Raw genomic sequence first — 15,622 nt, 5'->3', positions numbered from 1 at the left:
TTTAATGCTGATAAGTGTGAGGTGCTTCATTTTGGTAAGAAGAATCAGAATAGGACATACGTGGTAAATGGGAGAGCATTGAGGAATACAGAAGAGCAGAAAGATTTAGGAGTAACGGTACATCGTTCCCTGAAGGTAGAAACTCACGTGAATAGGGTGGTGAAGAAGGCTTTTAGTATGCTGGCCTTTATCAATCATTGCATGGAATATAGGAGTTGGGAGGTGATGTTGAGATTGTATAAGACGTTGGTGCGGCCTAATTTGGAGTTCTGTGTGCAGTTCTGGTCGCCTAATTATAGGAAGGATATAAACAGAGTGGAGAGAGTGCAGAGAAGGTTTACCAGAATGTTACCTGGGTTTAAGCATCTAGAGTATAGGGAGAGATTGGACAGATTAGGTCTTTATTCTTTGGAGCGTAGAAGGTTGAGAGGGGATTTGATAGAAGTATTTAAGATTATGAAAGGGATAGACAGAGTGGATGTGGATAGACTATTTCCGTTAAGAGGAGGAAAGATTAAAACAAGAGGACATGAGTTAAGAATTAAGGGGCAGAGGTTTAGAGGTAACATGAGGGGGAACTTCTTTACTCAGAGAGTGGTAGCCGTGTGGAATGATCTTCCGGGAGAAATAGTGGCGGCGGAGTCAATTGTATTATTTAAGAAAAGGTTGGACAGGTATATGGATGAGAAGAAGATGGAGGGTTATGGGCATTGTGCAGGGAGGTGGGACTAGAAAGGGGTGTTTGGTTTGGTGCGGACTAGAAGGGCCTAATGGCCTGTTTCCGTGCTGTAATTGTTATGTTATGTTATGTGTGGAGCACAACACTGTTTTCCAATAAATCAATCACAGCAGCTAAGATGCATTGCTGACTTTGGAGCCTTCGAATGTTCTGTCCATCAACATCGGCACAAGACAGGACAATTTCAATAATATTAATTAAAGGCTTTCCCAATAATGGTTCATTGCAAAATAATTTATTAAGTCTATAATTATTCATATTTTCATCTCCATGTGACACTGAAGCTATACGTTGAGCTCAAACAGAAATTAAATCAATGCTTTCTTCCTTTTTCCTTGCAACCCATTCTCTTTTGCAAGCCCATTAATGACTCTTCATTCTCTGATTACCTTCCTACATGGAGGGTAATTTGCAACAGACAGCTACCTAACAGCATGCTTTTTGGATGAGGGAGGAAACCAGAGAACCTGAAAGAAACCCATAAGGTCACCGGGAAAAGGAACGAGCAGCACGAATTGTGCTGCGTGAAAGCAGGTTATTTCACACAAGTTAATGCCAGCTCTACCACTGCTCAGCTGATTCCAGTTGCCCTAGTATTTACTCTCTCCAAAGTGTCTATTCAATTCCCTTTCAAAAGCAAGATCAAATCCCTTTCCAAACCCCTCAAACAGGGAAATGTAGATTATGACTATTTGTTGACTCAGAACACTTTTCCTCATATCAGAACCGTTACCTTTATCAATTGTCTTAATTATGAGTCTTCAGGGTTCTTGGCTCTTGCACTGACAGAAACAATTTATCTTCATAATTTTTTTGGTTTTGAACATAATCTCTCAAATCACTGCTTTTCCATTGTATTCATAGAACCATGCTACTAAATACTTTCTGCATTCTCTCTTGGGTCATCACATTCTTTCAACAGCACAAAGAACAGAACCAGATACAATATTCCAGTTGCAGCTGAACCTGTCTCGAGTTCGGTTTTGACATGAATCCCATGATTTCATACTTGGCGTTTGCATTGTTAAGCCCAGAATTCAGTAAACTTTTCTCAACCTTTCGATTTCTTTTATGTCTTCAAAGATTTCTGGACATAGACATCAGGTTTATCTGTTACTGAATTCATTTAGTATTTGTAATCTCATGCTATATTACAAAACTGAAAAGTAGATCATTGAATGAATATAAAAGACCTGACAATTGATTAAAGTCCGTTGTTTCAGCATTTATTGGTTATGCCATTAAAATCAACATTGCAGTCATAACCTATAGTCCAATAACATTCATTAGAAAGATTCTAAATGCTTTTTGTTAAATGTATTATTATAACATTTTAATCTTCTATGTACATACAGAGAATAGCACACTGTGAAATATTTTACATTAATCCATAATGGTGAAAACAAGTTTTCCAATAACACACAAACTTGGAACTCATTTAAATTTAAAGTATGCATTCAATTTGTCCATTTGTGTAAAAGTAATTTCTCAGAACATAACTTTTTCACGTGCTATGTCCTGAATTATTATGTTTTCCTTGTGCGAGTAATGTGGAAAGCTCAGAAATGTATTGGATGGCACAGTGAAGAGTCTGGATTTTAGTGAGAGTCTGTCCTCGCTGACTGTAAGCGGGTGGGAGAAAGCTCCGTAGTGTGTGAAGAGCGTGAGCAAGTCTCCTCATTCTCAGCTTTTCCCTCTCACTTGCTTTCATTCGGCGTTTACCTGATACCTTTGCCTTGGGCAGTTCTTGGAGCCTGTGGGATGATAGCCCCTTCTCTTCAATGGTCCAGATTTGTGGTGATGATTGTATGAAATGAGTGTCCACAAGCGAATTGTTTCTCATTTCTGGGAGTTGAATTGGAGGAGAGAATAATTCAAAATAGGATGCTGGTAAGAAACTGTGATGCGATGCAACCTGGTTCGTCTCAAACTTGTCATCTTCATTTTTCCAGCTGGTGCCAGAAATCATATCCATATTAAAGAATCCTGCACCATCATCCATCTCCAACAGAGTTTTCAGAAGATTGTCCATTGCGAAATTCAACAGCTTCTGGTTCGAGTCTGCAGACTGACTGACTGAAAGCAAACTAGAAGACTGTTTTATATAGTGAGAGGAGAAGTGCCAGTTTGTGGATTCACAGCTGAGAAGGCAAGTTCAAAGAGTGAAAGTGTTGAGTTTTAAAATGCAAAAGAACTTCACCACATAATCCATTGTCACCTCTCAATAGTAAGTTTAAATAATTAGTAGAGGATCAAATATACTGTTAAAATAGTGTACATTAATAAAAATGCAATGATGCATTGATACCAACAGGAATACAAGGAAATCTGTAGAACTTAGTGAATATACTGGATGATGTGGACCATGATTACAATTCTATTTCTCACATTAATTTGACAAATAAAATATTTGTCAAGGAGCCTTCTACTGCTTTTCCCTAAAATTGTTATCTATAACAAACTCAAGAAGTGTGAAATGTGTTTTGGGTGATCAGTACTGTGAAAAAAATGTTAGTCAACATTTGTTTATTCTTGACACCTAAGTAAGAACACAAGAAAGTCCAGGATGAAAGAAAGCCTTGCTGTTCAGCAAAGCCTAACTGTTGGATACTTTAACTTTATCTCATTAACAACCAACTAACCAATTCTGAAACATTTGTCTTCTCTACCTACTAATATGAACTGCCACCTAGGACATTTTGATTATGGCATTCACTAAATGTCAAAGAGAGTTTTAAAGATCCATTCTTCTGTCTGGCAGTGTCCATTATTTTGTTTTTTTAAAATTTTCTTTGGCTTGGCTTCGCAGACGAAGATTTATGGAGGGGTATGTCCACGTCTGCTGCAGGCTCGTTGGTGACTGACAAGTCCAATGCGGGACAGGCAGGCACAGTTGCAGCAGTTGCAAGGGAAAATTAGTTGGTTGGGGTTGGGTGTTGGGTTTTTCCTCCTTTGTCTTTTGTCAGTGAGGTGGGCTCTGCGGTCTTCTTCAAAGGAGGTTGCTGCATGTCGAACTGTGAAGCACCAAGATGCACAGTTGGAGGCGAGATCAGCCCACTGGCAGTGGTCAATGTGGCAGACACCAAGAGATTTCTTTAAGCAGTCCTTGTACCTCTTCTTTGGTGCACCTCTGTCTCAGTGGCCAGTGGAGAGCTCGCCATATAATACGATCTTGGGAAGGCGATGGTCCTCCATTCTGGAGACGTGACCCACCCAGCGCAGTTGGGTCATTTTAAACAGATTAGAATTACAGTCAATTTGATCACTGCTGCTACAGTTCTTTAAATTATTGTGTGTCTTTTTTCCATACTTCATATTCAACTTCAGTCGACATCCTTAAATGCAAATTGACAGGTTCCAACTGAAACAAAGAAAGAACGTTTCAATACAGTAACTGGCCTTTTCATGTTTCATATTTGTTTTGCGGTTTTTCCATTTCAGCAATGTAGTGCTATCCCCTTTGAAATCCTCACTCTTTATAGCATTTAATAGGTTCTATACCAAGCAGCAAACTAACTCTCTTTTGACATAAACATGAAAGGGAATTTTAACTCTGCACGCCCTCAACCAAAATCATGATCCTAAAATTCTTCTTTGAAAGCAAACTTTCATTGATTCTTTATCTACTGTTCCTCTGCCTCCCATTACGGACACTTCTCCGATTTTACTTCACGAGTTTGCACTTCCCTTGTGTTTCATCTGATTCTTGTACAATTTATCTTTACCTTATTGCATTCAAAGAGGACACAAAGAGCTCATAGAGGTAAATGTGTAGGCAAGATTTTGGCAGCTGAAGCATAGTCTGTGAAAATTTGAGAGTATTCACTTTAGAAGGAAGAATAAACAGATATTATTAAAATGGAGTGAGACTATGATAAGTTTAAACTGGAAAAAGTAAATGAACAAAGGGATGTGGATATTTGTGAATGAATCATAAAGAGTTGCATGCATTTATAGCAAGTAATTAGGAAGGTAACAAAAGATTGCTCTTTATTGCAAGGCACGAAGTTTAAAAGAAGGGGAGTTGTGATGAAATTTTACAGGGTACTGATGAGATCTCACCTAGACTACTGCACATTATTTTGGTCTCAATATTAACAGAAGAATGCACTTGCCTTTGAAGGAACCTAGAGAAGGTTCATCTGGAACGACAAAATGATGCATGAAGAGAGGTTAAGCAGGTTAGGTGATATTGACTGGGCCAGAGACGAACAAGTGATCTTATTCAAACACATGAGATTCAAAATGGGGATTGATAGAATGCCCCAAAAGAGCATATGTTGAATTATGGGGTGAGTACCAATTCAAGAAAAGAGCTCAGCACAATCCTTTTGGGACTATTAGCTTCAGCTTGTGAAACCCCTAAGAATGTAGAGGTAAGCAGTCTTAAATTCCTGTCATCACTCCTGCACTTAAATTCTTATCTTTTAGGCTTGATATATTATTTTTCATCTGCCCTCTCTTTCTACTTTCCTTAACCAAAGTGAATATTTTTCATCAAAGAATATTTAACTGTCAGTCCTGATTGAGTTACGCTACCTTTTGGTTTTAAATATTACTTCAAGGTTCTCCATTTTGAACAACACAAATCATCAGTGTGATTTTATTTTGCAATAATCAACAGATGGACAGCACAGTTGGTCTCGCATTTAGTGGAATACTATTGCAGTGCGCTGGCGACATGGGACCAAATCTGGCACTCTCTGTACGGAATTTGTACGTTCTTCCTGTGACTGTGAGAGTTTTCTCGAGGAGCTCTGGTTTCCTCCCACCCTCCAAAAACACAATAGTGTATTTGGGCAGCGTGGGTTCATGAGCTGGAAGGGCTTGTTACTGTGCTGGATCTCTAAAATAAACAAAAATAAAACTTTCAACACTTTTACATCTTTCTTCAGTGATATTATAAATGATGGAAACATGATAACCAACTTACACACCATGAAATAAACACCCAGATTATTTGTTAGTTGAAGATGAATTTTGATCGATATTGAGTTCTTTTACATCTACATCTGAGAGCAGTTAGAGCATTATTCCAAGGCAACATCTCTGACACTGTAACATTTTTTCCATCTCTGCATTGAAGGCTCATCTTGGAACATGCACTCAGACGTCCAGATTAGGCCTCAAAGCCATGGTCAGAAGCAAGACTGTTTTCCTGCTGATTTAATCACATAAAAATTTAAATACCATAAGGACTCTAAAGGCACTCAGGTGTATCAAAATCAACACAAAGTATTTGATAAGTTCAGGAACCACTTTCTCAGAGGTATAATTACATATATAAAGACAGATCAATAATGGAAAACTTACACTCTAAATATTCATGAAATAATATTGAAAATGTGATTATATTGGGCCAACCCCCGTTTCCAGCTTTGAGAGATCCATGTTCTCTGTGGACTTGCAGAGAAAATATTTGATGATTTGCTGGTAAAAAGAAGCTCCAAAAGTACAAGGTCTGCACAATAGCCAAGTTCAACAAGACAGCTTGGAGAAACCATGGCAACTGGCAAGCCATGGCCATCAAGAACTGGCAACTTCCAAATCTGAAGCTCCTTAAAATTTAGAAGCATTTAATAAATAGCCACAATCAATCTAATGGATCAAAAAAAATAAAATTTAAATGCAGAAAACAAGCAACTTCGAGAAACCTTAAAAAGATAAATAATTAAAACCAGTAAAAACACATTTGAATGAAAAAAATGAATGATCTTATACATTTCCTTGTCACTGTTTACATCTACTTCAATGAATTATCTAATTTTGCACAGAATCGGTGGTCAGATACCATATTTTGAGATTCAGAATGTTCAGTTCGGAACACAGAAAAAAAAAATGGGGTCAATTCTGTTTTCCTGGAAATTGCATTAATTTATTTGGGATATTCAGTCCAAATTCTGAACCGAAGTACCTCTCTGACCCATTGTCTTGTCTTGATGAAGAATTCCAGCCTAGTTCTTTTTCTCCCACTTGATGTGGTGAGTTCCTCCAACACGGACATGAAATATACTTGTTATTTCTACTTCAACAATAAATAAGTATAAAATCAACACCAAGCATCTGAAATCCATGTTCTCCCGTATGCTTCTACAACCTTGACTACTCCGAGCAGGCATCTCACAGCACTGGAAAAATAAGGCCCTAGTGCCATTTCCATAAAATTCTTCCATTTCTGGAAGGATAAGCAACCAATGTCAAAGTCCTCTTTCAGGACAACAAGAAAATTATAATAATGGATCCTAATGACTACCGATTATAGCATTGACATCCACTACCTTGAATTATTTTGAGAGATTGGTCAAGGCTCAGATCAACTCCAGCCTCCCTGTCAGACTTGACCCATTTCAATTTGCCGACCATCAAACAGATCCGCAGCAGATGCCATTTCTGTGGCCTCTACTTGGCCCTAGAATACCAAGATGCCAAGCACACCTCTATTTGACTAGGTTTTAGAGATTACAACACCATTGTCCCAAGCAAACTCTTTCCAAAACTTTAGGATCTAGGCCTCAGTGGCCCCACCCCCAACCCTGCAATTGGATCCTTGATTTCTCACACAGACTGCAATAGACAAGATGGAAACATCTCCCCGATCACACTCAACACCAGTGCTCTCCATAACCATATAACCATTTACGGAGCGGAAACAGGCCATGTTGGCCTTTCGAGTCTGCACCGGTTCACTGATTTTGTGCACCCTCTTCAGGCATTGGTCCCGGTAGACCTTCATTCAATAACGATAGATGTGAACTCTACTGTATTCCCTCTACACACACAACTGTACAGATAAACACCTTCTCAATTCAATCTTCAAATATGATGACAACACCACAGCTATAGGCAGGATATTGAATAATGAGAGAGAGTGGAAGTCTAGTGGCATGGTGCCAAGATAAAGACCTCTCTCTCTTAATGTCAATAAGATGAAGAGATGATCATTGACTTCAGGAGAAGGGACAGATTCCACAGCTCTGTCCACATTTATGACACGACCCAAAAGAGTTGACATCTTTAAGTTCTAGGAACAAATATCTCCAATAACTGACCTAGGACAACTGCACTGAAGCAACGATCAAGAAAGCTCACCAACACCTCTGCATTTCCAAGTCTAAGGAAGCTCTATTTCACCCTCAGCAATTTCTATGGGTGCATTATCGAATGAGTACTTGCTGAATGAATGACAGTGTGGTATGGGAGTATCTCAGCTTAAGAGCAGAAGCTCCAGAAGGTAGTGATGCAGTTCAGTACATAACACAAACTTCCCTCCCCTCCATGGACACCATCCACATCTCCCACTGCCTTGGAAAGACAGGCAACATACTAACAGACCCACCACATCTTGGGGAGAAGGCTTGTTTCAGAATATGTAAGCACCCACCAATGGCTTGAAGAAGTTTCTTCCCCACAGCCATCAGGCACTGAAATGAAGCCCATTACAGTGCTATCATACTACAAATTCTTGCTCCTATTTGATCTTTTCTTTTCTTTGCAGTCCTATTCTCTTTACATGATGACATCTGAATTTAGAGATAACCTGTTCGTCTGCTCATAGAAGATTCCTTCTTGCTGGAGCAAGTATTTTGTGACAATAAATAAACTTTAAAAAAACATATTAGATCCTCAGCACTGAGTCCTGAATTACATTATTTACCTTGGGCAGGACATGTCATTTGAACACTTGATTCCCACAATAGATGTTCAATTCTGAGTTTTGTCATAGGAGGAGATGATGCGGAATACAGAGGAAAAGGTTTAAAGATGTGATTCAAGCCTTTTTTAAAGAAACACAGCATGACTGCTCAAAAAACATCTGGGAGAGAAGGAGGATCTTGTGATAATGAATCAAGAACATAGAAGTTCTGTGGAAGTAGTGGAAGGTGTAGATCACCTCCCAGATCACTACTGCTCTGCCACCACCTACCTCACCTGTGGAAGAGATTACAATTCCCATATCATATATTTTTTTTCATTTTAATGATACAGGCTAGTAGGTTCTGGCCCATGAATCCCATGTCGCTCAATTATACTCAATTAACTCAGTGGTGCAGTGACCCCATGGTCGCCTGCGGGTTGGTGGTGTGGCAACCCCGTGGCCTACCATGGGTTGGTGGTGTGTTCAGAGTGGCCAGCGGAGTGAGAGGGTGGAAGAGTGTTAGGGCTCAGTGGGCTTAGGCAGTAACGAGGAGAATACATTTACAGGTATTAATTTGGGGACTGGAAGTATGAGTGCGAAGTCGGTGTTCAGTACTGGGTGTCAGATGTGGGAGATTCTGGAGTCTTCTAATCTTCCAGATGGCTATATCTGCACCCGATGTGTCAAGCTGCAGCTTCTAAGGGACCGCATTAGGGAAATGGAGTTGCAACTCGGTGACCTTGGTTTGGTCAGGGAGAGTGAGGAGGTGATAGACTTGAGCTATAGGCAGGTGATCACATAGGATCACAGGAGATGGACAAGTGGGCAACAGTCAAGAGAGAGAATGGGAAGAGTCAGGGACTAGAGAGTACCCCTGTGGCTATGTCCCTTGACAATAAGTACTCTTGTTTGAGTACGGATGGGGGGGGTGGGGGGGGAGAAAGAACCTACCTGGGGAAAGCAATAGTGGCAGTGCCTCTGGCACAGTGTCTGGCCCTGTGGCTTAGAAGGGTAGGGAAAGGAAGAGGAGGGCAGTAGTGATTTTGGACTCTTTAGTTAGAAGGTCAGACAAGCAATTCTGTGGACACAGGAAGACTCTTGGAAACTTCTACAGGTGTACTGTGAAGAGCATTCTGGCTGGTTGCATCACTACCTGATTTGGAGACACCAACTTTCAGGACAAGAATAAATTCCAGAGGCTTGTTAACTCAACCTGCGACATCACAGGAATCAGACTTCACTCCATCTACATGAGGCGGTGTCTTAAAAAAGCAGCCTCTATCCTCGAATATACCCACCACCCAGGCCATGCCCTCTTCACTCTGCTACCATCGGGAAAGAGGTACAGGATCCCAAAGACGAGCACTCGATGGCACATGGACAGGTTCTTCCCCGCTGCCGTCAGATTCCTGAATAATCAATGAACCAAAGACACTGCCTTACTTTTCGTGCACTATTATTTATACTTTATTTTTCAATAGTAATGGTTATAATACTCCTCATACTCTATGATGTTGCTGCAAAACAACAAATTTCATGACTTGTTCATGACAATAAACTCTGATTCTGAACTTGGATGGTGGTTTGCCTCCCAGGTGCCAGGATCCAGGATGTCTTAGATTGCATCCATGATATCCTGCAGAGGGAGGGAGAACAGCCAGAGGTTATGATGCATATTGGTATCAATGACATAGGTAGGAAAAGGAAAGAGGTCCTGAAAAAAATATAGAGAGTTAGGAAGGGAGTTGAAAAGCAGGACCACAAAGGTAGTAATCTCTGGATAACTGCCTGTGTCAAGCAACAGTGAATATAGGAATGGAATGAGGTAAAGGATAAAACATGTGGTTGAGGGCTTGGAGCAGGGGCCAGGGATTCAGTTTTCTGGACAATTGGGACCTTTTTTTGGGGCAGGTTGGACCTGTTCAAAGAAAAAAGGTTGCACTTGAATCCCAGGGGGACCAATATCGTGGCGGGTAAGTTTACTAAGGCTACTGGGGAGAGCTTAAATTAGAATTGATGGGGGGTGAGAACCAAACTGAAGAGACTAGGGAAGAGGAGGTTGGCTCACAAATAGAGAAAGCTTGGAGACAGTGGGAGGGAGGATAGGCAGATGATCGAGAAGGGATCAACTCAAATGGATAGTTAGAGATGTGTATTTTAACACAAGGAGTATAATTAACAAAACAGATGAGCTTAGAGAGTGGATTAATCTTGGATCTATGGATGTGAGGCCATTATGGAGACTTTGATGGGTCAGGGACAGGATTGGTTACTTCAAGTGCCAGGTTTTAGATGTATTAGAAAGGACAGGTTGGGAGGCAAAAGAGATGGGGTCGTGGCACTGTTGATCATAATGTCATAGCTGCAAAAAAAAGGTGGATGTCATGGAGGGATTGTTTGTGGAGTCTCTGTGGGTGGACGTTAGGAATAGAAAGGAGTCAATAACTTTACTGGGTGATTTTTATAGACCACCCAATATGAACAGGGATATTGAGGAGCAGATAGGGAAACAGATCCTGGAAAGGTGAAGAAGAAATTGTAGTCATGGGAGATTTTAATTTCCCAAATTTCATTTGGCATCTCCCTAGAGCAAGGAGTTTAGATGGGGTAAAGTTTGTAGGTTTGTTCAGGAAGGTTTCTTAACACAATAAGCTTACAAGAAGAGAGTCTACTTGATTTTGTCTTTGGAAATGAACCTGGCCATGTGTCAGATTTCTCAGTGGGAGAGCATTTTGGAGACAGTGATTATACTTCTATCTCCTTTACAATAGCATTGGAGAGAGATAGGAACAGATAAGTTAGAAAAACATTTAACTGGAGTAAGGGAAATTATGAGGCTATCAGGCAGGAAACTGCAAGCATAAATTGGGAACAGATGTTCTCAGGGAAAAGTATGGAAGAAATGGAGCAAATGTTCGGGGATATTTGTGTTATGTTATTCATAGGTATTTTCCAACGATACAGTGAAGTTATGGTAGGGTACAGGAACCATGGTGTACAAAGGCTGTAAAAAGAATCTAGTCAAGCAGAAAAAAGCTTACAAAAGGTTCAGAGAGCTAGAAAATGTTTGAGATCTAGAAGATTATAAGGTTAACAGGAAGGAGCTTAAAATTTAAATTAGGAGCCAAAATGGGCCTTGAGAAGGCCTTGACAACCAGGATTAAGGAAGATCCCACGGCATTCTACAAATATGTGAAGAGTAAGAGAATAGGTCCTATTCTCTCACGTCTTATCAAGTGTGACAGTGGGGAAGCGTTTATGGAACTGGAGGAAATAGCAGAGGTCCTTAATGAATACTTTACTTCAGTATTCACTAACGGAAAAGGATCTTGATAACTGTCGGGATAACTTGCAACAGGCTGAAAAAAATCATGTAGATATTAAGAGAAAGGCTACAATCCGATGTGCAAAGTGGGAGCTTTTGGAAAGCATCACGTTGGATAAGTCACCAGGACCAGATGAGATGTACCCCAGGATACTGTGGGAGGTGAGGGAAGAGATTGCTGAACCTCCAGTGATGATCTTTGAATCATCAATAGGGACAGGAGAGGTACTGGAGGATTGGAGAGTTTCAGCTGTTGTTCCTTTATTCAAAAAAGGGAGTAGAGATAGCCCAGGAAATTATAGATAAGTTAGTCTTACTTCAATGGTTGGTAAGTTGATGGAGAAGAACCTGAGAGACAAGATTTATGAACATTTGGAGAAGTATAGTATGATTAGGAATAGTCAACATGCCTTTGTCAAGAGCAGGTTGTGCCTTATGAACCTGATTAAATTTTTTGAGGATATGACTAAACACATTGATGAAGGAAGAGCAGTACGTAGATGTATGTACATGGATTTCAGCAAGGCATTTGATAAGGTACCCTCTGAGGGTAAGGCTTATTGAGAAAGTAAGGAGGCAGGGGATCCAAGGGAACATTGCTTGGCTGAGCAGCCTAAACTGAGAGTTCACTACAACAGAATAAACTATTTATTTGGTCTTTGCCAATGAAAAACAACATAAATACAAAACAATCTGGAAGGTAAAGACAAGAAACAGATTAACTCACATGGAAATAGTTTATAAAAGGACGCCAAGTCTCTTTAAATTTAACAGAGGTATCAAAAGAGCAACTTCTAACTTTTTTTCTAAACTTAAACATGACATAACTTGAGAGAACCATTGCTTCAAAGTAAGTGAATTAGGATCTTTCCATTAAAATAAAATGGCTCTTCTGGCCAACAGTGTAGTAAAGGCTACAACCCGATGTGCAGAAGGGGGACTTGACCCACCTCTGTAACTATAATTACAAAAATATAAGTCAATGGATTAGGTTGCAATTTAATATCCAGTATAATTGACAAAGTCTTGAAAATATCTGTCCAATACAGAGCAAAACCAAAACATACACATTAGTGTGGCCACTGTGATTTACATCTATCACACGTAGGACTAACATTAGGAAAGATACAGGCCAATTTATCTTTTGACATATGAATCTAATGTTCCACTTTAAACTGAATCAATGCATGTCAAGCACATAATTAACTATTCCAAAAATCTTTTCCCAAAGTTCCTCTGGGAGAAGTGACTGATCTGTATGAAAGAGATTATTTTTAAATATTTAGTAGTTAATTTGTAGAAATGAAACTTGTGATTTCAAAGCATTGCAATTACAGTAGGTATTTGTGATGCAGACCTGAATAATATCTATAAAGCTTGAATGTAATATTATGTTTGTATTGGAGAACTTTGTTCAAAGCTAATCTTCATTCAAAATATTTTTATTTTACTGTCTCATTCATAGAAATGTGCTTTCTAAATTTTATCATCAGAGATCAATTGAAATTTTAATAAATTATTATAAATATTACCTATCAAACCCTTATGGGAAGGATTCAAATGGAAAAGAGTATCAACCAAATCAGATTGATACGATATAGGAAAGTTAGGTAATATCTTATTGAAAAAACTTTTAATTTGGAAATATCTAAAAAATGTGACTTTGGGTATATTATTTATGTTAGATGTTATATCGAAAGACATTAAACATCCATCTATAAACAGATCCAAAAATAGACAATTATTTTGCTTTACCAAAAAGAAAAGGCTTGATCCATTATAGACGATGAGAAAAAATAGTTGTGATAAATAGTACTTGATAAACTAAAAATTTTTAAATTAAAAATTTGCAAAATTGAAACCAAATCCGTAATGTATGTTTAACTATTGGGTTAAAGGTATGTCTACTAATCTTAGAAATTGGTAGGTTGAAGATCAACACTCTAGTTGAAATGTTTGAGTATTAAATTAGTGCAAACTGCCAGATAAATGCTTCAATGAGTGCATGGGGAGGTGAGAGTTTGTGAATTTACAGCTGGAGAGAGTTCAAAGAGACACCAGCAACTTAAAGCAAATTAACTTCAAAACAACTTAATTGATCACACTCATTTAATTATAGCCTCTTTGTGAAACATTTTGACTTGTTATTGGTGTTTGATCTCAGAGGCACTTTCAAATGGAGAATATGAGGGCAAGGATAAGGTTCCAATTGACAAAATTGAGTTAAACAGATTTAAAAAAAACCATTACTTTCAGTTGAAAGAAATTTAGAAAGCACATTTCTATGAATGAGACAGTAAAATAAAAATATTTTGAATGAAGATTAGCTTTGAACAAAGTTCTACAATGCAAACATAATATTACATTCAAGCTTTATAGATATTATTCAGGTCTGCATCACAAATACCTATTGTAATTGCAATGCTTTGAAATCACAAGTTTAATTTCTACAAATTAACTACTAAATATTAAAAAATAATCTCTTTTATACAAATCATTGCTTAAAAGCTCACCAGCTAACTTTCCAAAATAGTTATTATATAATCTGGTAAAAATTAAGTTGTAATCAAAACAGTTAGGTGATAAGCTAATCAACATATTAACATTAATTAGACCATAAGATATAGGATCAAGTAGGCCATTCTGCCCATCTAGTCTGCTCCGCTATTCCATTATGAGCTGATCCATTCTCTCACTCACTTGCCTTCTCTCCATAACCTTTGATAGCCTAACTATTCATATAACCATAACCATATAACCATTTACGGAGCGGAAACAGGCCATGTTGGCCTTTCGAGTCCGCACCAGTGCACTGATTTTCTGCGCCCTCTTCAGGCATTGGTCCCAGTAGATCTTCATTCAATAACGATGGACGAATTCACTGCAGGTGGAATCAGTCATAGAAATGTTTGTGAAACGTGCAGTTCAATACTTCATAGCTACTCTTCGAAAATTGAATCTTCTGGTCCTTCCCCCATTTCACCCGCCACCTGGCCCCCCAACCCTGACATACCTCTAGAAGTCTGCATCCTCTTACACCTATCATTCATTTTAAGTAGAGGCTGAGGAACCACCACCTATCTGCATTGATGGACAGAGTTAGATACTAATCAATCTATCTTAAAAACACCCAATGTCGTGACCTCCACATCTACCCATGGTAGCAAATTCCAGAGGTTCACCACTCCCTGCTAAAAGAAATGCCTCCATATCTGTTTTAAATGGGTACCCTTCAATCTTGAAGTTGTGACTGTTATGAGCCTAGAGTACCCATAAACCCAGCAGCAATTATATTCACCAAGACAAATGGTTACTTAAACAAAAGTTGCTTTTAATTATCTTTAAACATGAAAACAGAATCACACTTTAACTTATCACTATTAAATTAACTAATATAACTTGATCCCTTTCTAATTCTAAGCACACATGTACGTAATGTGTGTATAAGTTTAGAAAAGTTCTTTAATTCACAGTCCAATCTCACTTCTCACTCCTCCAAGTTCACTGGTTGCAGGCAATTCTTATACTATACACAGAATTTAACATTTATGAAGTTCACCAGGCTTTGGTACTTGAAAAGTAAATGGTTACCACTCAGGAAGATTGTTAGTTTTCAGAGATTTTTTGTTCGCTGGGCACTCACAACTGATTCCTTGTAACCAACCACGTCAGTGTCTTGCCGAAGAAACCTGCCTCACCAGGGTTCTCCAGATGATAAACTCTTTCTTTCAGGTCACCACAGGGTTCCTTGTTGTTTCTCTTATTTCAAGTGAAACATTAGACAGCCAGTCGTCTCCTCTTGCATGAACCACAAGGGCTTTGACCCGGCTGAACTAATCACTCATAACCGTCTTCCAAATGGGGTTTCCACATGCTCTCCAGCTTGCCCTGTTCCAGTCCCAGCTGCTGCTGCTGATTGTAA

The 15,622-nt window shown here is 39.0% G+C and overlaps 2 protein-coding genes across 2 annotated transcripts in view; both read right to left on the bottom strand.

The window, feature by feature from the left end:
• Window positions 1–2,243: 2,243 nt before the first annotated feature.
• msgn1 (mesogenin 1) lies at window positions 2,244–2,771 on the bottom strand. Its single transcript, XM_069888099.1, has one exon. The coding sequence runs from the start codon at window positions 2,769–2,771 to the stop codon at window positions 2,244–2,246; it is 528 nt and encodes a 175-aa protein (XP_069744200.1).
• Window positions 2,772–2,782: 11 nt separating this feature from the next.
• The window catches only part of LOC138736599 (flap endonuclease GEN homolog 1), a 68,048-nt gene continuing 55,208 nt past the window's right edge, over window positions 2,783–15,622 (bottom strand). Inside the window, exons 15-17 of the transcript XR_011340429.1 lie at window positions 5,677–5,900; window positions 5,279–5,585; window positions 2,783–4,100 (exon numbers count right to left, since the gene is read on the bottom strand). The gene's annotated coding sequence lies outside the window, so the exon portion shown is untranslated. The remainder of the gene's footprint in view (window positions 4,101–5,278; window positions 5,586–5,676; window positions 5,901–15,622) is intronic.

Source organism: Narcine bancroftii, chromosome 6 (genome assembly GCF_036971445.1).
Source record: "Narcine bancroftii isolate sNarBan1 chromosome 6, sNarBan1.hap1, whole genome shotgun sequence".
Taxonomy (NCBI): Eukaryota; Metazoa; Chordata; class Chondrichthyes; order Torpediniformes; family Narcinidae; genus Narcine; species Narcine bancroftii.
The sequence above is the reverse complement of the archived record's forward strand: the minus strand, read 5'-3'. Positions and strand labels throughout refer to the sequence as shown.

What these genes read in the sequence shown, in the direction of transcription:
- msgn1 (XM_069888099.1), bottom strand. Translation starts at nt 2,771, where the DNA reads ATGGACAATCTTCTGAAAACTCTGTTGGAGATGGATGATGGTGCAGGA.